The sequence below is a fragment of the Rhinolophus ferrumequinum genome, chromosome 8 (genome assembly GCF_004115265.2).
Source record: "Rhinolophus ferrumequinum isolate MPI-CBG mRhiFer1 chromosome 8, mRhiFer1_v1.p, whole genome shotgun sequence".
NCBI lineage: Eukaryota > Metazoa > Chordata > Mammalia > Chiroptera > Rhinolophidae > Rhinolophus > Rhinolophus ferrumequinum.
In genome coordinates, this window is record NC_046291.1 from 20,661,391 (window position 1) to 20,686,925 (window position 25,535).

The 25,535-nt window shown below is 34.2% G+C and overlaps 1 protein-coding gene across 1 annotated transcript in view; it reads right to left on the reverse strand.

Annotated features, from left to right (window-relative positions):
- SPAG16 (sperm associated antigen 16) overlaps nt 1-25,535 on the reverse strand; it is a 759,782-nt gene that overhangs the window by 643,922 nt on the left and 90,325 nt on the right. Inside the window, exon 11 of the mRNA XM_033111509.1 lies at nt 11,548-11,675. Coding sequence (XP_032967400.1) covers nt 11,548-11,675 — 128 coding nt within the window. The remainder of the gene's footprint in view (nt 1-11,547; nt 11,676-25,535) is intronic.

A 25,535-nucleotide genomic window follows, 5' to 3' on the forward strand; every position in this document is an offset into this window, starting at 1 on the left:
GAACACCAGCATGATTGGTAGGATACATAACATCCAAACACAGTCCAAAAATTCTTTCTCTCACTGTGTGCACATGCCACCCCATCCATCAAAAGGTGCCTGCCTATTTCCCTCCCTTCATATCTTAGCTGGTCTGTGTCTCACCAATAGAATCCAACAAAAACCATTACTCTGGGACTTAACTGGCCCAAGGTCCACGTACTAAGAGGAGTAGCAACTTCAGCTTCCTAAGCTTTGGAAGCCAGCTAGCATACCGTAATGCAATCAAGAAAATACTGCTGCGTGGAAGGGGGCACCTGAAGAAATCCTATAGAATCAGATGCCATGTGGAGAGAGGGAGAATAGGAGGAGACTGAGATACCAAACATGTCAGTAAGTTTTCTTGAATTTTACATCCACCAGCTGAGTGCAACTGAATGAGTGACCTGGGCTTAGTCACATGGACAAGAGCCAGACGGCTAAGCCTGATCAATACACAAAATCACGAGAAATAACCTTGCTGCCAAATGTGATATGCATGACAGAGGTAAATCTTGTTACTGTCAGAGTGGTGTTTATAGCTATCAAATTTGCCCAAAGTACACTACTTATGGGTATGATTGTGAGCAGGAAAATTAGACCACAGACATTCACAGAAATCATTGGACATGCAAACCAAATTAAATTTAAAGAACAGGGTGACATTAAGTGACACCTAGATTATAAATTGATAATATATTTTTAAAAGTTAGCTATAGAACTATGGCTGCACACAATATTTTCACTTAATCCATGCACTCATTCCTCCAACATATATTAGGCACCTTCTATATGTCAGGGGTTATTCATAATGAGACATGATGTATGCCCTCAAGAGTCCTTGTTGAGGGGTTGGGAGACATAGCCAGACAAATCAGTCATTGGAATTCAACAGAATCTGTTCTATGTGCTCCTATATTATGTATATCTTGGTACTTATATCTTGTACACCAAAAGAACAGAAAAGAGGTTCGGTTTATAGATGGGGATTTCGTTAGGTTGCTTGAGTATTTGCAACCAAGAAAAAGAAGGTAAATGAATTTGATCCAAAGGAACATGAGCCAAGATGTGAACATGTGAAAAGATTTCATTCTAGAACACAGTGGTGTTGAGGCAAGGGGGTATAATAGAGCTAGAAAAATATGTTGGAGCTAAATTGGGAAGAGTGTCTTGTGTGTCTTGAGGGCTTAACATAGAATTAAAGATTTTAAAGCAAAAATAAGATAGATCATTTTAGAAAGATTACTGCAATGGCAGTAAAGACGATAAATTCCAGTTGGAGGAATATCTGGAGGCAGAAAGGCCAGTAGGAAATTGTTGGGGGAACGTAAATAGCAGATGATGGACTTTGTCAAACATTCACGGCTGTACAACTCATTGTGGATATGAAATACACAGACTTAAGTGATTGTATGTGATTGTAAGTGGTAAGGAGGTATTATCATTCGCAGATCATCTTAGGTGACTCCAGGAATGATAATGACACTAAGAAAAACACGAGAAAGAAAAAGGTGAGGATAGAGGGGAAAAGGATGATGGAAAGAGGGAATTGGTTTGAGACCTGCTAACTTTGAGGTGCTCACAAGACATGCACATCAATATATCCTATTTTATGAGATACTCTGACTTAATAGTTATTGCTTTGGGATAATGTCAGTAGTTTTAAATTAAAGTTGAATTCAGAGCATAAATACTGTTATGTATGTTGGGTGTATAAGTCCAATAAAAAATTGATTACTTACACTTAGATTATAAAACACTACAGATATGAAAAAGTAATAATATAAAATGAACATGACAATGTCATTGTAGTCATAGCCATATAAAAAGTTGCCAAAATTGGTTTAAGATCTAAACCTATCAGGCACAACACTGATGTTTACAACCCATTCACCACGTGATTGTGAACAGCACGAAAAAAATAAATTATGGAGATAATATTTCACAAGCATCATTTCACTATGGATTAAAGACAAGGTCTTAACAAGTTTACTTGAGGCACCCCACCAATTAATGGCAGAAATTGCTAGAATCACTGATTACTAGTACTTCATCAAGTCTTTCTACCTCCAATCACTTAAAATTGAATAATAAGTACAATATGTGTGAATATGATGTAGTTGAAATACTATATAAATTGTTAAAGAGAAAAAGAGGTATATTGGTACTAGTTCTAAACCATCCTCACTGACATTCTACGTTACAAAGATAATGTGTACTTTGATCTTCCATTTCCTTTTCTATTACACAGTAGGTAATAGAAATTACCAGCATAAAGCTAATAAGGTGGAGTGAGAGATGGCTTCTACACTGGAAGATTATTACTGCATCGCCATTCCATGGACATTTGACTTGCCTTATCATAATAATATACTCCAGAAAAAGTTTTATGCAAAAACTAAATGACTTTATTTTTTCAAACACTGAAACTGTGTCCTAAGAGAGACAAGCGTAATTTCATTTTTACCAACCTTAGTTAATAGGTGGGATTTTTATGCATTGTCGGCACTACACATAATTGCTATATATAATTATAATATGTCCAACAATGCCTTCTTGTAGGTCACTGTGGTTATTACTATGGATCTGGATAATTAAAAGAGAATGAAAAACTGTTCTAGCCCCAGAAGGGCAACTATAGGTCTCTTTCTTAGTCTATGAAATGCTGGAATTGAAAATGCTTTGTGAGTCATCTGTGACCAATGAAAAGGCCTTTCCATAATTTTAGCTGTAAGTTGACCCAAAAAACAAATGAGAACACCTTCAGAAAGATGACAGCTGCTCAACAAACCCAAAATGTCTAAACAAACTTAATTTGAACCTGAAGAGAGATACATGCAAGGGCACTAAAGACAATCTGAAGTAAATTGAAGATCTACTCTCTTAATTAGAGGATGTATTTATTCACAGAAAACACCCCAAAAAATAAATAGGTCATTAAAATGTATGTTTACATTTACTGTGAATTCATGCACCTCTTCCTTTTTTAAAGATAATGGCATAAATGTTATCATTATTTAATGGAAGTTAAATGAATATCTTAGTACTTTGATAGTAAACTACAAAATCACCAGGAAGTAAATTACAAAACAAAACTAATATAATCTTTATATTATAGAAAATGTTTTAAATTATTCGGTACACTACTTATAAGTAATGGTTACAAATAGCTTTATCTGTATGTAACTATCCTCCTAAAGAGAATTTTCTTGAAGCTTCAAGAAGTTGTAAGTTCTTTACCTTTGATCATTCAAAATTTAAATATACACTTTGCTCTAATATGTTGCTTTTTTGTTTGGGGGCTATCAACACAAAAAATACAACATAATTTAAGCTTATTATAAATATGCATTGTAAAATACCATTTAAATTTATAGTTAAATTTTATAAATTTATAAAAAGGATTTAATATCTAATTTGAAAACTCATTTTTTTTGTAAGCATCTTATTCTTTTTGAATATATTCTGGTATAGGTACATCTTTTATTTTTATTTTTTAATTAAGTTTATTGGGATTACATTAGTTAGTAAAATTATATAGGTTTCAAATGTACAATTCTATAATATATCATCTATATGTTGCATTGTGTGTTCACCACCCAAAGTCAATTTTCCTTCTGTCACCACATATTTGACCCACTTTTGGGTACATTTTTTTAAAAAACAAATTAAATGATATTTCCCATTATAGTCAAATTACATGGGATAGGAATTTTTAAATAGAATCACTAACAAAAATAAAAGTTACTGCCTGATTTTTTTAATTTATTGGGTTGTCATTGGTTAGTAAAGGTATATAGGTTTCAAGAGTACAATTCTATATATCATCTATAAATTGCATTGTGTGTTCACCACCCAAAGTCAGTTCTCCTTCCATCACCATGTATTTGACCCCCTTTACCCTCTTCAACTTTCTCTCCCTCCCACCCTTATGCTCTGGTAACCACAAATCTGTTGTTTGTTTCTATGAATTTTGCTTATTTGTCTTGTCTGTTTGTTGCTTTCAGTTTTATATCCCACATATAAGTGACATCATATGGTTCTCAACTTTTTCTGTCTGACTTATTTCACTTAGCATGATAACCCTAAGAACCATCCATCTTGCTGCAAATGGTAGTATTGCATCTTTTCTTATGTCTGAGTACTATTCCATTATATATATGAACCACATACAGTCCTCTATCAAAGGACACTTTGGTTGCTTCCATGTCTTGGCCACCGTGAATAATGCTGCAATGAACACAGGGGTACTATATCTTTATGGACAAATGTTTTCAGATTTTTGGGGGGTAGATACCCAAAAGAGAGATTGCTGGGTTATATGGTAATTCTACTTTTAATTTTTTGAGGAACCTCCACACTGTTTTCCATAATGGCTGTAGCAATTTACATTCCTACCAGAAGTGTATGAGGGTTCCTTTTTCTTCACAGTCTCTCCAACACGTATTACTTGTCTTGTTGATAACCATTCTCACAGGTGTGGGGTGGTATCTCACTGGTTTGGATTTGCATTTCCCTAATAGTTTGTGAAGTCGAGCATCTTTTCATACATCTGTTGGCAATTTGTATGTCTTCCTGGAAGAAGTGTCTTTTCAGGTCCTCTGCCCATTTTTCAATTGGATTGTTTGTTTTTCATTGTTGTTTAGTTGTATGAGTTTTTTAGATATTTTGATATTAGCCCCTTATTGGAAGTGTTGTTTGCAAATATCTTTTCCTATTAGGTTGGTTGCCTCTTTGTTTTGTTGAAAGTTTCTTTTGCTGTGTAGAAGCTTTTTAGTTTGATATAGTCCTATTCATTTATTTTTTCTTTTTACTTCCTTTGCTTTTGAGGTCAAATTCATAAAATCCTCTCTGAATCCATAAGGTCCATAAGTTAGGTACTTGTTTTCTTCTATGCAATTCATTGTTCTAGGTCTTATATTTAGGTCTTTGATCCATTTTGAGTTAATTTTGGTGTATGATGACAGACAGCAGTCTAGTTGTATTCTTTTGCACGTGACTTTCCAATTTTCCTGGTACCATTTATTGAAAATAAATTGTACGTGAAAACTCACATTTTAAAATATACTAGTGTTTTCTCGAAAACACACAGAATTCACAGCCAAAACGATAAGCTTTACATTGACCTATATTAAAAAGTTACATTTCAATAATGTCCTTTTTTTTTGCATTAAATGCTACTTAGTCACTTTTTCTCTCCTTCTGGTTTCTGCTTCTAGGGAAGTGCATGGAATAATACTAATATGAACCTAACTACTTGCCAGGCAACACACACATATGTGAGATCTATGTTCACGCATAGTCTAAGGCAGGGGTGTCCAAACTTTTTTCAACGTTTTTCACCAAGGGCCATATGCGGTAAAATACACAAACAGCCGGGCCACTCACTCGAGGTGAAGTACGTATTGCCTCACCTGGTTTATTTAAGTAAACTAAATATATTTTTCGAATTTGCTGCGGGTCAATTAAAAATGGATTGTGGGCCGCAGTTGGTCCACGGGCCGCAGTTTGGATACCCCTGGTCTAAGGGATCCCATCCAGATCTAAGTCCACGTGGAAATTTCACAGGCCTCCTAAACGTAACACGCCCAACCCCAAATGCCAAACCTCCTTCTCCCTTAGTCTTTGCCATTGAAATTAATGGCTACTCTATTCTCATTTGCTCTGACCAAAACCTTGAATCATCCTTAACTCCTGTCTTTCTCTCTCACTTCACATCCAGCCTCTCAGAAAATCCTGTTGGCTCGCTCATCAAAAAATAAAAATCTGACCACTTAGCTTCTAAACCACTGTCATCATAGCCCAGAAAATCTTTACAACTCTCTTGGATTACTGCAATAGTTACTAACTAGTCTGCCAGCTTCAACCCTTAACCCCTAGGACAGTCTAGTTTCCACACAGCAGTCAGAGCAATCTTCTTTTCATATAAGTCAAATTGCATCATTCTTCTCAAAATCTTCTAAGATCTTTCCAACTTCCCTGAATAAAATTCAAAGTCCTCTCTACTGTGATCTGTATGTCCTAATTCACACCACTTTTGGTCCCCAAGTGCCTAACTTCATTTTTTCCTCCTCTTCTCCAAGTTCACTTACCATGTTTATAGCGGACTCCTGTTGAAACATTCTGCACATGTTCCCACTTCAATGGCTTTGACTTGCTGCTCCCCTGACTCCCTTCCTTTGTTCTCTGCATGTCTCACTTCCTCACCTACTTCAAGTTTTCATTACATGTCACCTCAGAACAACCCTGGCTACTCTCTTTAAACCTGCTTTATGTTTCTCTGCAGCACTTATGGTCATGAAATATTATTGGTTTATTACCTGTTTTCCCTGCAACAAATATAAGCTCCCTGGGAACAGATCACTGTGCATTTAGGTAATTGCCCAGAATACTGCCTGACAAATGCTTAGTAATATTTTGTTCAATGAATGAGTGAATGTGAAAGTACCTTCAGTCTTTCTTTTAAAAAAAAAAAATTCATTTATCTTACGTAATCTAAAATTTTTTTTTTCACAAAAACACAGTGCATTAGTCAGGGCAATTAAAGCAGTACCTCAAGCAATGCTTGATGTAGGTTAGGGGACTCTCCAAGCAACACATGACACTGGGATCCATGGTCCTTCTAACATATCTCATCACTTTCAAAGCCCTTTGATTCCAGCTATGAAGATGAAGACAGAGAGAGCAAAGAATCCCAATGGAAGTCTTCAGGGTTAGCCCCGGAAAGGGTCAGAATTAATCACTCAACTCAACTCACTTCAGAAGGCTGTGGGGTACAATCTTTCACTGGGCCCAGGGAATAGGAAACTGGATTGGTGAGCATCTAGACAGTCTGTGACACATATAAGCTAGAAAAAAACGTTAACAACTCATGTTCTTTTAAAAATCATTTTAATAAAATACTTTAAACTGTATGCTGCATGTCTACTGAGAACCATGATGGAAATAAAGTAGCATGACAGGATTGAAAGTGTAAGAACGGGGAGTAAGATACTGGCTGTTTTTCAGGAACTGCCTCTCTAAGGAGGTGACATTTAAGCTGAGATATTACAGATTGGAATGAGTCAGACATGCAAAAACTGGAGAAGCAACAAAACAAGTAAAGGGAAGGGAAGGGCTAGTGTAAAGACAGGAGTGAGGGTGGCATGTCTGCAGAAGAGTGAGAAGGCTGGGGTGGCTGAGGTTACTGAGCAACGGAGGGTGGAAGAGCGTGTGTCCAATGCAGAGAGGTGGGCAGCCATCTCACCTTGCAGAGCCTGGCAAACCACAGTAAGAAGTTTGGATTTTATTTCGAAACAAGGGGAAGACATGTTGTACTTAAAGCAGGAAGTCTTATAATCTGATTTACATTTTCAGAAAATCCATTTGGCTATTGTGAAGTGAGTGAATTATTGTGGTGTAAGGTGGAATAACTTAGTAGCCTTCTGCACCAGTATGAGAGACGGGCACAGTAGTATCAAGGGAAGTGGGAAAAATGTGAATATATTCTGGAAGAAGAGCTATCAGACTTACTGGTAGATATAATGGTGGGCATTGTGAGGGGAAAGAATGGGGAATCAAAATGATCGCTAGGCTTTTGGCTGGAGTAACTTCACATTTTCCTTTTGCAAAATGGAGAAGATTAGAAGACCTGGTTTTCTGGGAGAAAAGAGTTATTTCTGACATAACAATTTGGAAAAGCCTAGTAAATATTCAAGCTCAGGGGAGATGTCAAAGATAGGGATATCACCATGGGAATTATCAACATATGGAGAGAATTTAAAGCCTGAGAATGGAAGAGGCGACTGACGAAGTGTAGGCTGTGAGAAGATGAAGCCGTGAGGCTGAGCCCAGGGACAATGTATTAACCGGAAGTATGGCAGAAGCGCAGCAGGCCTCTGAAGACTCGGAGCAGGGCAGCCTGCAAGTCAGCAGGAAGAGCGGAACCACACAAATAATGGGAGTCAGGAGCGGGAAAGCAGGGGTGGTCGGTTGTACTGACCGCAGCTAAGAAGTGAAGAAAACGAGAACAGACAAGTGACCACACACAGGCATGGAAGAGTAGTTTCAGAGCAGAGGAAAGGAAGGGAACTCCACTGGAGCGGAGAATGAGAAGAGCAAGTGTAGGCTGTTAGTTCACTCAGCACTTCTGCCAACCTTTTCAGCAAAAAGGAAAAGCTTCCGAGGAAATAGCATAGGCTTGGTGGGGAATCGTCTGGTCAAGAAAGACTTTTTTTTTTTTTTTTTTTTTAACTAATAGGACTTACTGGAGAACATTTTCCAGACCACTGGAAACCATCCAGTAAAAGTAGGAGAATGACATCTACCTAAATTAGAACTTAAACTTCTCTGAACTAACCTCTCTGATTTAAAATCCTTCCGGTTCTTTCACCTACAACATTGCACTCTATAAAAATGCAAATAAGTAAGACATTAAGAACTTTTAAATTATCTGAAATTTAATAATCATTTATTTTATTATAATCTTGTTAGAAAAACATAGTAAAAATACACTTTAATAAATCTGTTTTTCCAGGTAAAGAATATGTAATTTGTAAATTCTGCACTTAAATCTAATTAATTATTTTAATATTTAAGTTTAAAGCAATTTTCCTTGGCCATGCTTGTCAGAGGGGAAAAAGTAGTTTGGCCAAATTCATAGGTCATATAGCTGGCAAAATTGTATGCCCAATTATAAAAATAGAGATTGCTTCCTTGGTATTTTTCTGTAAAATAATGTATGACTTACTAAATGCTTTATAGTTTGCTTTTGAATTAACCAGACCTGATACAAATTCTCTCTCTGTAATTCTAAGGACTTCTGAGCCACATTTGTTTGTGTGTAAATGCCTGTGTGTGTGTGTCTGTGTGTGTGTGAGAGAGAGAGAGAGAGAGAGAGACAGAGACAGACAAGGAGAGAAATGGGGAAGATAATAACTGCCTTACAGAAATACAAAGGTCAAAAATAGTGTGCATAAAGCAGCTGAATTCTGGCATTTATATACACTGAGTAAAACATAATTTATTATAGTTTGTTGTTATCACTGATATTCTTTCATTACCATTGTCATTATTATTATTGTTACATTGATGAAGTTAAGAAATCTATATACCATAGAAGAACTTTATTTCCACTGATGGCAACTGACAAACAAAAATAAATAAATAAATTCACCGTCATTGTAAAACAAAAACTTCTTTTCTAATTCCTTAACGAAACAATTGAGTCAATAAGCATTACATTAAAGACCTATAAAGTACCAAGCCTCTGTGTGTGTATGTGGGAGGAGGCCAGTGGGTGATTTGGTTTTAAAATTACAAACAGAAAATACGAAATTATTTGAGAAACACTAAAAATGTATAGTTGAATTTTATATAATGGCTAGTTAAGTGTTGGTAGTATAGCATGAGACTACAGAGAAAGAAGTAGAATAAAATAGGTTGGAGAGAAACAAATATGTGGCAAAGAAAAAATAGTATAAGGAAGCAGAAACTGAGACAAATTGGAAATGAAGAAGACAAGCAAAAAACAAGTCCAGGTAAATGAGTTGTCCTATAGTCACAGCTTAATTTTCCTTTGAGGTACGTTACGTACGTTACTCTAGAAGATCAGTGTTTATTCTATTAATTTTTTTGTTTTTGTTTCTTTACTGCCTAACTCATAATACCAAAGCCTTCTCTCCTAGTGGACTAACTGGTGAAGACTGTGGCAAAGAAATTATTCCCTAGCTTGCAGTAGTAGTTATCACGGCAGCTATCTTTCCAAAGGCTGGAAATATATTAAGCTAAAATTCAGATTTTGTCTTTGACTAAGAGTTACATGTTTCCTTCTTTTTCTTCTCATTTTCACTGAATAGACGCTTTTCCCTTAACTTCCACTTAATTGCTGGATTGACCAACCTTTCCCATTCTCCCTATAAAACACACTAGCTGTGCTCACTGCCTCCCAACTGCTCAGGGCTCTCCGACCATGCATGCCCACGTAGGCCAGCACTGGCTACTCCCTGCAGGCACGGTCCAGGATTACAAAGAGTCAAAGGAGTTTGTTCCTAAATCTCCTCATAAGCCAGTTGTGTTTGCTATTGTAATGTAAATAAAGATTAATCAAAGGGATGAAATATGCGTATTTCAAGGAAAACTGCTGTCCATAAAAATTAAATTAATGCTAGGGAAAGGTAGGGAGATCATCTCCTAAGTGTATGAAGTTCTTGGTTCAGATTAAAAATACCACAAAATTCAAATTGTAAATGATGCATTACTGGTATAGTTTATGCAAGAAATATGTTGTAGAATTCCAATCAACAGTCACTTAATCAAAGAAAAAGCCATGGCCTCATCCCAAAAGACCGGCATGTGAAGGCAAATGCACTGTTAAGTAGCACTAGAATACTTAAGGTGTGAATGTATCCATCTTTACTAACAGAACTTTTCAGTTTCATTATCCTACTGGTTTGGGTCATATGGCTATTAGGTTGGTGCAAAAGTAATTGCGGTTTTTGCAATTATTTTTAACCTTTTAAACTGCAATTATTTTTGCACCAACCTAATGGAATCATATCTGCTGTGCTCTTAAGATATCATAGAAAATGTTCTTGCTACATGGAAATAATCAAATAGGATTTACAAAGTAGATTACACATAGAGTCATCAAGAGCAGAGGAAACTTTGCAAATGAAAAACAAAACCACAGGTAAATGTACGTAAATTATTACAGTTGGTTAACATCCCATTCTGAGACATTTGTCCTCATTGAGGATAATGGAAGCAATTACATGCTTGCCATACATTTTTTACAAATTTTACACTTTTGAAGGTTGATGACATAAACTTGGAATTAGAAGAAAATACAAGGAAATACTATTACTTGCCTAAGCCATAATCAAAATGATATATCCATGATAATCTACAAAAGCTGACCACTTACTAAAATCTTAATGTGCCACAGACCTATATGATAAAACGCATGTTTACAGATTCTCCACAGAAACATTTTTCTCAAAAACTCTGAATAACTATGAATTGTACAAGATTTAAAAAGTTTTTGTGCATATAAACATGTAGATTCATAAAATAATGTTTTTTAATAAATACCAAGTAGTAACTTTTGTCTTCAAACCAATGTGATTATGGTTCACGAAACTGTGGTCCTGAAAACAAATAAAACTAATGATTCCTTAATGAGAATAAATATATACATATTGGCAAAATTGTAAGTAAAATAAACAAATGAAATGCGTAGTTGCTGAGATCCTATATTTAAAATAATCCCTACAAACCTCTCTAAAAACGATGTGTGCTATATTCTAAGCCAGAACTGCAAGCTCTACAATACACACAATAGAGCACTTAGTCCGAACTGCCACCAACTGCCTAGACCAATTAGTTTTAAGATTTTTGCAGCAGCTACGAGCAGATTCTTTCACTGTTATGATAGGCATTTGGAAAGAGGCTAAGAGCAAACCACTTTGACCATGAATGGTGGTAAGAGCACCACAATTTAGCCATGACAATAAAATCTCAAAGGCATTAATAAAACATCAAGAATCCTACCAGCTCACTGGAAGGCTGTGAAGTCGAAATATGTTATTCAGCTTGTAGTCAAATTTTGCTGGATGATTATTTTCTTTACAAAAGTACAGGTTTGGATTCGGTTGCATATCTGTGGGAAATTTTGAATCCTGAGAAAATAAAGCAAGAGCTGTGTATAAAATAGCCATTATCACTATACACATTGATATTGTCTTATTTAATGTTAAATCACAATACAAACATTACTATTATATTCTCTCAGGACTGAAGTCCTTCATTTCCTATTTCATTTTTTAGAAAATATGTAAAACAGATAAATTTTTAAATAAGGCACCTCTTATTTGCATAAGTCTAAACTGCAGGCTACATGATAAAAATTATTTGAAAACATTCCCTTATTGAATTACAATGAAGCACAATACAATGCTGTCTCATATTCCTCAACTGTCTTTTTTCAATAAGTTTCTATCCCCAACAGTAATGTCAGTAAAAATCTGTGATTATTCTTACACTCTATTTGTTCTATATAAATGGTAAACTAAAAACGCTTTCATTGAGTAACAAAATAATATTTGTTAATCGATTAATTATGGTTTTCTTTTAAATCTGAGGACAGAGGGCTAACTTAAAGGCACTGAAGGTAAGGGATATCTGTCACAATCATTGTAAATCTCACATACATTGGAATCCATATGTGCCATGTGTTGCTCAACTCCTTCCCCCCCAAGCAAATTCTAACTAGAAAACAAAGATCATTTTCAGTCCATGAGAAAGTAGTCTCTCCTCGAGGAAAGAAGATATGCTGTAAAAAGGCACTTAATTAACACTTAATGATGGAAGGATTAAGTGTTCAACTCTACAAGGAAAGGAAGTAACCAATCCCCTCACATTTAATGCTTTAAAATTGCCTGTAGAGAGGAAGGCACATCATTCATTTATTCAAAAAATATTTATAAGTGGTATTTTATCCAAACAGTACTAGGCATGGGGAATTCACCAATGAACAAAGCAGATAAGTCTCGTCTCATGGAGATTGCATCACAATGGATTCTTTAATATATCCTCAGAGCTAGAAAATGATAAAGCCAATTTTTGCAAATGAAGTATTCTTCTGATTACCAAAGTAATACACATTCATATAGAAATTTCATGCATTTCATAACACTACAAAGAAAAAAATTAAAACTCATCTTATTCTCACCATCCAGATGTAATTACTAGTAACATTTCGGTCTAATCATTTGTCTGCGTTTTTTTCCCCGCTTTTTACAAAATTGGGATCATGCTCTATTATCCACCCTCCAGCTTTCATTTAACATTTTATCACTGCATTTTCACATTATTTACTCTGCTTTGAAAGAATGATAAATGCCATATTTTACTTAATATTCAGATATTTTTGTTTCCCTTATGATTATCAATGCTATGAAGATGAACAGAGTTTTCTCTGTTCATAAACCTGTCCTTCGCTGATTATATCCTGAAAGCACAATTCTAGAAGTGTAAAAATAAAGAATAATTCAAATATAATAAAATGAATATTTAACAAATATTCAGAAATGCTATGTGAATTTATACTCCTGCCAGTCATACAGTAAACTGTGTACAATTCACCACATCTTTGTTAACTGTGTGCGTGGACATGTGCCCCCCACACACTCATATTTAAAACAATCCATTCAGTAATTATTTGACTAATATTTATTACTGGCTGTTTATTTCGTGACAGGACTAGTTTCAGTTCTTACAAAATATTACTGAACAAAACACACAAAATTCCCTCCCTTGTGGAGCTTGCATACTAGCATAGGAACACCATGGACAATAAAAATAATAAACATGTAAACTGTATCTATAAGGTAAGAGCTCCATGGAAAAATTGTTGCTAATTCATATATAAAACTCATTATATTTACATTCCTTAAATTAATTGATTCGATTAAACTTTTTTTATTTATTTATTTTTGTATTTCATTTTTCTGAAATGCATGTTTACTCCTTTACAACATTTCTCTATTGTTGTGATGATACTTCATTTTAATAATGTAGCTTGGGCTGGAAATGGAGGGAGGGTAAATTATTATGTTACCCTAAATTATTATGTAGCAAGGTGGATTAGAATTCAATCTTGTATAATTTTTGACTACATGGAAATATCTAGAACTATAAACCTATTATGTATAGCAATTTCTATAAGCACTGCTTAATCATTACAGAAAACTAATATAGTAAGGCATTTAATAAAATCTAATCAACTACAATCTATTTACTAGTAGCTGAGAAGAATACAGGAAAATATAATAATAAATGGACTATTTAAAAGACGATTTACAACAAAGCAGCAAAGGCATTAATAGCAATTCTATCTAAACATAAATATAATTGCAGAGGCAAAATATAAGACCCCTTATATCACCCAGTTTATATTCTGAAACATTCCAGGAGACGATAGCCAATAAATGGGCAGGCAGGATCAGTGAGGTAAAAACGGTATACATAAATACAGACAATGCATAGAGAACAGAGGAAGTAAACGAAATCTTAAAACAATTCTTTCAAGTTACATAACCATTACAGTTTCTTTTTATTGACAAGGTGCAATTGGAAGGCAATTTTTACAAAATCATTCAAATTTTATAAAATAAAAAGGACCTACCCAAGGTAAATATATATATAATATATATATAATATATATACACACACACACACACACACATATATATATGTATTATATATATTTACCTTTGTAGGTCCTTTTCATTACAAAGGTAAATGCTAATACACACACACGCACATATATAATATATATTTACCTTTGTAGGTCCTTTTTATGGTAAAAGGTCCTTTATATGGTAAATGCTAATATATATGTGTATGTATATGCAGACACAGAAAATAATTACTTTTTATATTATACCTTCCTTTACCATTTAAATATTTTACCATACGTATGTGTTATCTTTACTTAAGTTTTTAAATATTATAGTGTATGTAAGGAAATTAGCCCTGCATATGTCAAATGCTGTCAATTTTTAACTAGTATTTTCAAACCATTGTTTATCTAGATATGATATAGCAAAAAACATTGATTTAAATAACTATTGAGGGGCGGCCAGATGGCTCAGTTGGTTAGAGCATGGAGCTCTGAACAACAGGGTTGCCGGTTCAATTCCCACATGGGATGCTGGGCTGTGGCCCCTGCAACTAAAGATTGAAAAACGGCGACTGGACTTGGAATTGAGCTGTGTCCTCCACAACTAGATTGAAGGACAACGATTTGGCTTGGAGCTGATGGGCCCTGAAGAAACACACTGTTCCCCAATAAAATTAAAAAAAAAAAACTATTGAAATAAATTAAAACAAGTTCTGTAGGTGTAACAGAGACTATTAGAGCTCTTCTACATTTCCCAGCCTCCCTTGAAGTTAAATTGCCTTAAAAATGATTGAGATCTAAAAACAGGATGTGAGTAGAAATGATATAAGCAACCACCATTCCTAACCTTTAAACATTTCAACATTGTTCACCATTTCTCTTTCTCTACCATAATGACTTTAAAGCACAATGTTCTAGATGGTGTAGCTACAAGATGGCTGCCCATGTTCCTGAGTCACTGAATGGAGGAGAGTCACACAGTGGAGTCACACTACCCACAAGTTAAGAATGAACCTTTGTTGTGAATGCACTTGGAATTTGGGGCTTATCTCTTGCAGCAGCTAATATTGTTTACGCTGACCAACACAGTTGGTAAATGGTGATGATTAATCATTGACCATTTACATTATCTTTTTTTCAATATAAGGTTAAAAGATGACTGATTTAGATAGAAACTGCATTAAATAAACACCACATTAGAACAAATTTTAATGTGGTTTTCTCTCCTTGTTTTAAATCCCAATGTGAAGAGAAAATTACGAGAAATGGAAAAATTGTGTTCAGGCTTCTGTGCCCTCATTATTTCATTCATCATTCAAGTAGTCCATTGCCTGCTGACAAACTTCATGCATCACTACCTAGAAATGACAGAAAGCTGACATTATCAGCAAGACTTGATTGAGCTAATTGACATTCACAGTCTAAGTATGAAAATGAAAGTGAGTCTTCCTGACTTAGTTATGTATTTGTTCAATTTCTTGACCTTTATGTTTGTTTGCATTACTGTAGCCTTAGATTGTAGGGAGAAGGATTATACTTGCAAAATGTTTGCACGTGTATTTAAGCATTTTTTAATCTAATATTCCTGAAGTATCTAATTATTCTTTAAAGATTCCACTCTATATGATTATATCAAGCAAAATAGTTTTAGTGCATTTTAAAGCTACCACTGAGTTATTTTTATCATACGTGGGATATAAAATTAAAAGGAACAAGTGAACAAGACAAACAAACAAAATCTCAGTATGATTTTTAACGCATGTTTTTGTCTCTGGTGAGATCCCCACGTTGTTGGCTTCCTTTGAGATGTTAATCTACATTTTTGATGACTGAAGTCCCCACAAGACTTAATATGAATTATTCAATAAAAGTTGTGAAAACTGGTTTAACTATTTGGGAAGAAAAGGTAGACTATTGCATCTTATCCTGTTCCCAAATTAATTCCAAACGGATTAGAGTTCCATGTTAAAAAATGAAAACAAAGAAAAAAGAAAAGAAAAAGGAAATCATGAAAGTACCAGAAAGGATATATAAGTAAATATTTATATGATCTTGAAATATGGAAGCCTTTTCTAAGCATAACATTAAGGAAGAAATTGTGAAGTAAAAAAAGTTATATTTGATTACAGATTTTTAAACGTAAAAGAAAAAATTGCAAGGAAAATGTTAGCATGATAAATTAATAATATAATTACACATAAAGAGATTTTAAAATCAATCATAGAAAACTAAACTCTTTAGAAGAAAAAGGTAGACTATCGATGCACTAGTCCCCCATAAAGAGTCAGTAAACATGTAAAACAGATTCAATCTCACTAACAATGTATTGGGCCATACAAATGAAATGTATGTATTTCATTTGTAACAATGAATACAAATGAAAATAACAAATGAAATGTTATTCATTTGCAAATTGGTAAACTATATTTTTAAATAAGAAAACTGGTGAGGGGCAATGACACAGGTACTCTCATACACTGAGAGTTGTTATATAAATTGATATAAACTTTCTACAAAGAAATTTGGCCATATGTACCAAACATATTACAAAATGACTAAATACCTTCTATCAGTAAGTTTATTTCTAAAAGTGTATTCAAGAAAATATTCAGACCAATGTGCTAAGATGTATATAGAAATTTATCTCCAGGCCATTATTTATTATAGTGAGGTAATTAGAACACCTAAATTCCAACAAAACAGGATTAGTTAATTGAATTATAGAACACCATGCATTCAGGGGATGGGAGTTATTTAGCTAGTAATTATTATATTCACAAACAATATTTATAGACAGAAAAATATCTACATACTATGGAGGACATATGTGAGGTATATATATACACACATATATATATGTATGTATGTATGTGTATATATATATATATATATATACATAGAGAGAGAGAGAGAGAGAGAGAGAGAGAGAGGTCTATATATCTAGATATAGATATATCTCTGAAAGAAAGTGTGTCAGGATACTAATAGTAACTAACTCTAAATGTTTTTTATTTTATTTTGTATTCACTTCTGCATTTTCAAACACAGCTGGATTGCTTATCCTCCAGTTTCTCTAGAAGTCCTCCTTTCCTGGCTCCTTAGTCCCCAGGAGCCTAAACAGATGTTAATCAAAATCCAAGCAGGATTCAAGGAGGTCATGGGGTCACTCATACAGCATCTAGTTATTGCTTTTGCATAGGTATTAAAATCTGGCTGTTTTCCCCAGGTGAGTTTTAAAACAGGTGAGTTCACTAATGTAAGAAAGTGGTTATAACATATTGTAAAATTATATTTGACACAAAAAATGTAAGCAATTAATTAAAATGACAAAAGTCAATGAATTAGACATTTGCCAGTAAAGGACATAATCTATTTAGGTTTGTAAAGTAAGGCAATTCTCCACTAGCAGTTTTATTTGAAAATAATTTATTCTAAGAGTTATTAATTATCCTTACAAAGCAGCACGTAAAATAAAACTAACAGATATAGAAATTTCAATGACTTTTGGATTACATATCTCTCACTATGATTTTCATTTAAAATAAACAATTATGTGATCTGTATGAAACAGAGACCAAGAAAAACTATTATAACGGTTAAATTTGCCTAAAGATATATCTGACCAGCTAGAAATTGCTGAATTGATGACTTGTCCAGTTGCACTCACTGCCTAATATATTCTCTAGTTGCAAGCTTCCAAAATGAAGAATAAGCACGCATTTTTGTAATTGAAATTGCAACACAGCTCAGCTATCTTATCCTGAGTTTAATGCTGTTAAATTAATAATTGTAATTTAATAAAAAATTAAGCTATCCAATTTTTCATTTTTATAAAGCTTGTTATGCAATAATGCAAATACTCTAAAAGCATCAATTATATATTACATGTAAAATAATACCATACAATAAATGATAGTAACTTTTGTTTAAAACTATTATAACAACATGAAAGTGTTGCAAACTCAAAAACATTCAAAAGGAGGGTGAATTAAATACAGAGACAAGTAGCAGAGAGTACATTAAGGTTCAGAGAAGTGCACCACAGTAACAAAACAAGTGACCACTTGTATCAGTGTCAGGTACTGAAGCAGAGCTAGGCAATGGATTATGCAAAAGTCAATAAATGGATCAAGTTTTGTAACTGGTTTTCAACAGATTTATTCATCAGTGAGTCTTACTTTCACCTATTTGAATGATGGCATTACTCAGAAAACGTCAAGGATTTTCTGATGAGTTTTGTGGATAGAAAGTATGAATAATTATTGGTATCTCTCCTCACTGGTTTTATCTGCTTCCATTCCTCAAAGAAAATACAAAAATGTGTTATAGCAAGGTTAAGTTATTTGCATTAGTGGCTAAGGGGACACGCCCAATGCTTGTGCCCCAACTGACTGGCATCTGTTTGCTTTACATGTCCAGGCACGAATGCCAGCCTATGCCTACAGAGCTGTCATCTTAGATAACTGAAGTTTCACTGCCTGTGGATATTCACAAGGATCATCTGCACACAACTTGTTGACTACAACGTCATGAGGCTCCACAGTGAAATAACTAACTTCCACTTTGAGTTACTCAAGGTCCTTGCTATTAATTTGATCTTCTGCAATATTTATCTTGTTTTTGTTAATGCATGCTTCAGTGATCCTTGTGATCTTTGAATTTTAAATAAGGATACACTTGTGACTGTAGATAGAGCAGGGTCACACATTCAAAAGCCCAGGCATCAGGAAGATAATTCACATGAATCAATTAGCTGGACATTGAAAAATACATTTACTGCATAGATCAAATTCTTCACTTCATAGATATAGAAAAAAAGCATGGCCCCCTTTTTAGTAAACGTATAACTTGTTTGCTCTTTCTTGATCCCATGTTCCCCCTTTTGGTAAAGACACAAGTACAATATATAATTAATTTTTTCTCTTAACTCTACTGTAAGAAAAACAAAAGCGAAAATATGAAGATTAATTCCAATGCATATAAGTTTCAGTATATCATCTCATATAAGTCTCAAGATAATTGGGGTGGTGATAACTGTAGAGGCTGAGGAATCCACGTATGTCTCGCTTAAATCACCAGTTGACAGTAAGTTCCAAACAATGGTAGGAACATAGTATGAATGTAATCCCAATGTTAAAAAATTGTACTTTTTTTTTTTTCAAAAGGAGCCAAGTGTTTTGCTTTTCATTGAGTCATATCCAACAAACATGCATTGATAATACTAATTTACTTGGCACTATACCAACCGCCGAAATACACTAGCAAGCAAACAGAAAAACAAACATTTCAGCCCACATGTGCTTACGATGTATTAGGGAGACATAAAATAAACAATAAACATAAACATTAAGTAAGTCACATGAAATGTTAGAATATAAAAACTGCTATGGAAAGAAATAAAAAGAGCAGAGTAAGAGGGACAGGGAGCGTATGGGCAAGAGGTGAGCGTACTTGGGGAATGGTTGTGAAATTTTACATGCAGTGATCTGGGTAAGCCTCGGTGACATTTGAACAAAGACTTTGGGGAAGTGACAGAGTTGATAGTGAAGATATTTAGGAGAAGAGCATACCAGGAAGAGGCAAAAGCTAGATCAAAGACCTGATGGAGGGAGTGAACACGGCATGTTCCAAAAAAGAGGAGGCCAGTATGGTTCAAAAGAAGAAAGGAGAGGAATATATATTTTAGGTGAATTGTAATCAATTATAAATGTTGGTAACCATATATACATCAAATTATTAAATAACAATAATTATTTAATCTTGAGAAATGTCACCAGTGGGAGGGCCAAACAAAATACATCAATGGATTGCCAATTTTATATCCTTACCCCGATTCATAACTTATTAAACTTGCTAAGTTTTTAGTTGGGATTATTTTAATCTATTAGTTTAATTGAAGTTTCCTGAGTATTCAGAAAATGAATTGATAATATTAAATGAGTCCTTCTTAATTTTAGCTTTTTTACCCCCCATTCGACAGAGTGGAAATAAAGCAAAAACTCACACAACAGTCACATGGGTTCTATTAATTCATCCAGAAACATGTGTTAATGTGCAGGTGGTATGCTAGATGCCTGGCAATACAGGGAAATGGGAGATATTCCCAGATCTCAAGAGTTTACAGGTGACTAAGGAGAAACTTGCTAGTGCATTATGCTCCTTGGGAGTAGAGATTAGGGAGTGAGTGAATACTTTTGTAAAGACTAATTACCATCACTTTCATGTTCATAAGCTCCCAAAACAAGTCAAGCCAAACTGTTACAATTTTTCCATCAGTGAAAAGAGTCCTCATTATTATAACACTATAAAGTTGACAAAGTCCTTTCATGTATATCGTTGCAATGATATGCCTAGTGTTTTGTCTATTATTATAATTATTATTAGTAGTAGTAGTAGTAGCAGAAGTAGAATTTTGTCCATATGGCTAGACTTAAGACAACGAAATAGGTCAAATGTTTTGCTTGTTAGAGTCAGAGTGGCTTGATATAAACTAATTACAAAACAAAAATTGTGCTTGTGTATTTTTCTGTAATCTTTATAAGACTCCTGGCACGTATCTCCACCTAACAATTTATCTCCCCCAAATACAATCAGGGTTTCGATTTGTATCCAACTTCTAAGGCCTAGAATGGGATGCCAGACAATTTCTAAGAATAGTGCTGAGGTTCATTTAAGGCTATAGGTGTCAATTAGGAATGATTGAATGCAATCTGTGCAGCGAAAATTAACTCCATACACTATACTATCTGCACAGTTATATGCACTTTGTTTAATGTAAAATATTGCCCCTGACTTTAGAAATTCCACACCCCAGCCCAAAAGTCTATCTGTTCTTTAGTAGTAGCCTTGAATAGCATGGGGTAAGATAAGTCAATCTCTTTAAATTTACACAAAACAGAATGCCTTTTCCTCTTATTCATTTGCAGAGCTCACTATGGACACTGTGTGTTATTAAGAATTAAAAGTGTTTAATATTTTCTGACATTTAACAAAGTCTAATTTATGACAAGATGATCTAATGTTAGCCATCAATTTATCTGGCCTTTCTAGGCATTGTCACTGAATTTAATTTAGTCATCAGAAGTCTCCATGTATAGACCTACCTCTCAAACATTGAGCTTTTCCACAGTCTATAACCACTCTTCTTTTGTTCATTCCACATCCAGCACTGCAGCATTTTTGTCCATGTCTGAGGTTTATCCCAAATAATATGTTGGCTTCGTCTGACTCTACCTAAATGTTCCATAGGTGCCTCACTGTTTAACACTAAACATTTTTTCTTATCTTTCACCCAAATGAGTTTCACTTTTTGAATTCATGATCTTGATTAACGGCACTACTTTTCACTTGCAAGCCTGAAATCTGGCATAATTCTAATATTTGTTGAACCCCTTTGTTTAAACTCATTTTTCCCTCTGCATTTACTTGCTCCTTTCTTAGTATAGGTCTCCATCATTTTCCACAAGAGGTTGCTACAGCCTCCAATATGTCTCCCTGCTTAAGGAATCCCCCACGCAATATGACATAACTAAAAGGCATACGTAATCATATATCATTCCTCTATGTATTACCATCAAATGACTCCCTACTGTCCACAGGATAAAGTTTGAACTCCTATGATACAAGGCCATCCCTAGGGATGACTCCAGCCTGTCTCTCTAACTTCATCTTCCACTGCTTCCCTAAATACACAGCCATGTCACATTATCTCTTTCTTTAAGCCACCTATTATTAACAGAAACTGTATGTATTACAGAATATTGTAGTTGTGTCATTGTATAGTCCTTCCATTCAACTATGAACTACTAGAAGACAAGTACAGCACACTATATACTTTTGTCTCTCTAGCATAGTACCTTGTACATAATAGGCACTCTACAAGTGCCTAGTTAGTAAACAAATGGCCTACCAAAAGTCAATGTATTGCCCATATCTCATTCACAGAACAGGGTCAATATATTCCTTGGAGGTAGAAATGGTATAAAAATAACTATAATTTATATCGTTGTGCATGGACTTACCTAGGAATTTTATTTCCCTAATTCAATCACTAGGTGGTAAATATTACATGATACTGGCTAGAAGCATTCTTCATTTTTGCACTGTGGAATGATAATGAGCGTTAACGATTTAGTGACTCTAAAAATGCATCTACTGATTTATAATGACTAACAGTAACACTCTGTAAATATGATTTTTTAAGACATTATACATTTATATTTTAGTAAAACCTTTCAGAGATTCTAATTAAACTTCTATCTTTGACTTCTAGCCATGCACACATATGCCAAATTTACTAAGCGTTCAGCTTAGTCACTTTGCCAAAGGTGGCTTCATTCCTGTTTGAGTGTCCTGGCAAAATTAGCAGGCACACACACAAGGGAGTAAAGCACATTTATCTACAGCCAGACAATTTTCAGCAGAGTGAGATAACTAGGAAGGAGCAGGGTCCCTGATATGGATTCATCATGACACAATCATTGGGCGTGTCCTAGGGATATAGACCAATTAATTTGAAGCTCAAGGGAATCAGAGACTTGTAGATAGAAAACGGCTTTTGAATAAGATGGCAGTAAATAATACACATTAATCTAAAAAAGAATTTGGACTCTGGGAAAATCAAAACTTGGTACTGCCAGTATTTTTAGAAACAGACTATGTGAATGAGAAATCCAAAAGCAAGTAAAAACAAGTAATAGAGGTTATAAATAGTAGGTAAGCCTGGATTGGCTGGAAAGATGAATGGCAAAAAAAATTACGAAGGAACAGGAAGACAAGATAAAACAAATGGACTTGTAAAGACTATGGAAGCACTGAAATTTCTGGGCAAAAATATGATTCAAAAATATGTATCACACGTTTCAACAAATACATGCCATTTTAAATTATTCAGTAGGTGGTACATCCTATGCATAAATTTAAAAAATAAGTTCATAAATATTTTTCCTCAAAGCAAAAGAGAATTTCAATAATGATGAACATGATTATGTGGAACAACCCTATAGTTGAAAACAACTGGGAAATATGGTAAAAATGTTTTTTAAATGTGTTTGAATGCATCAGAGGTTTAACAATGTAGTGAAGAATAATGTAATCAAGATCCAAGAGAAGAGAGACACACACTGAGGTGAGCCCTGACTTGCACTTCCTTAAGTTTGCGCTCATGTCAGACAATTCTGATATAGGAGGCTAAGAATTTGAAACAAAAAGGACTAAAATTGGAGTGAAGGGCCCAGCCAAAGGCGGGGTTCTGGTAAACACTCCGGCTTTGGATTGAGAATCTGAGAAAGAAGAGTGAACTAGAAATAGACTTGACCTTCCAGAGACAAAGCTGAAGTTCCAATCATCTAAATGACGAATTGGAATAAGATGATAGGCAATTGCTAAGTGCTTCTAGCACAGCTGCCTGCAGAATGTCAGCATAAACTCCCTTTGGAAGAAGATAGTATCACTCTTGGGACTCAAAGTAGACTTCTATTTTTTAAAGAAACAGTGGTACTCCAAAAACAAAAACAAAATGAATAAACAACAACAAGAACATGAAACTCATGACAATGTGACCAAGAGAAACGATGAACATTAGAAACTTACACACAGGGGATGCGGATGATGAAGAAATCAGTCACAGCTGTTAATTTGTTAACTGGAAGACTGACCCAAAGGAAACAACCTGGCTGACATAAAGAAAGGTGAATATATAAAAAAGAATGGAAGACATAATGGAATAAAATGGGGGGAAACCTACAAAAATGTAAATTGGAGTCCAGATATGAACAAAGAGAAAATGGTGAAGATGCAATATTTGAAGAGATAATGCATGAAAATTTTCCAAACCGATAATCAAATCAAACCACAAATTCAAAAAGTATGACAGACCACATGCAATGTAAATAAAAAAGAAAAAGAGCCAAAAAGAGAGGGAGAAGTGAAAAGGGAAAAAAAAGCAAGGTGAAAAATTTAGGATCCTACAACATGAAGAGAACCAAAATATCAGAAGACACATAACCCTACCCACCATCAGGAAAAAAAAAAAAAAGTTCCACTTAAAGAAACCAGCTTTGATATATAGACAGAAAAGGGCACTAGTGAATTAGAAACTTTGCAAACAATCACAAATCAACAAAAAATGAAAGGGACAAAAAGATCAATACAGGGTCATTACAAAAAAATCAGGGAAAAAAAAGATTAATCACATCTGGATGGATGAAAATTCCCCCACATAAATAGCCAGGAAACAGAAGAAAACTGTATAATACAACTCAAAATTCAATTAAATATACTCAAAGAACTTAAGGGAAAAGCATCTTGAATTGGAAATTCAAAAGTTAAAAACATAAATGGACAAAAAACAGGAAGAAATAAAACGAGTTGACTAAACTAGAGAAAGATGGAAAAAAATACAAAATTATCTCAGAAATAAAAAGTAAATTACAAGAGGGAAACTAGGCTCAAATTAAAAATATATTAAAGAGCACTGAAGAAACATAGAGAAACAATGAAGAGGATAAAAATGAGAGAAAGTACAATTGACCCTTAAACAACTCAGGGATTAGAGGAGATATCCACCCTCCCAGTTGAAAATCCACCTGTCACTTTTGACTCCCCCAAAACTTAATAATTTACTGTTTATTACCAATAACAAAAACAGTAGATTAATCGTTTGTATGTTACATGTATTATATACAGTATTCTTACAATAAAACAAAGAAAAAAATTTTATTAAAAAAATCATGAGGAAAAGAAAATATACTCATGATATTCATTGAAAAGAATTTGCATATAAATCAATCCCCACAGTTAAACACCCTCCGCCCTGTTGTTCAAGGGTCAACTATAGTACAAATTTTCAAAGAATGTAAGAGAAAAGGAAGACAGTTATAAAGAATAACATTTGCATAATAGTTTCTAGAGAAAATGAAACAATGAAACAGAAATATTTAAAACTAAAATTTAAGACAACTTTCCATAAATTTAAAAAAGACTTGAACCTACATATTAAAAGAAACCCAATGAAATATTAACCCAGAATATCAACGCTGAGACATACCCTAGTAAAAGTATTAGACTTCGAAAAAATATCTTCAAGGTTCCCAGGCAAAAGATCAAATAACTGACAAAGGGGAAAAAAAAAGTATATAGCATTACCCTTTAAGAAAAACAATTAAAAGAAAGCTATCAATGAGGCAGCCTGGTAAAAAATAAGTTCAATAAAAGTAAGAGTGAACCAAGAATTTAAAACGCAGCCAAATTTTCCTCCAAATATCTGGAGTACAGAAAAAACAATTTTAAACATAGAGAATAATTTAGGGAATTCTGTATCAATATACCCTTCTTGAGGAATCAATCTATTCAAGCT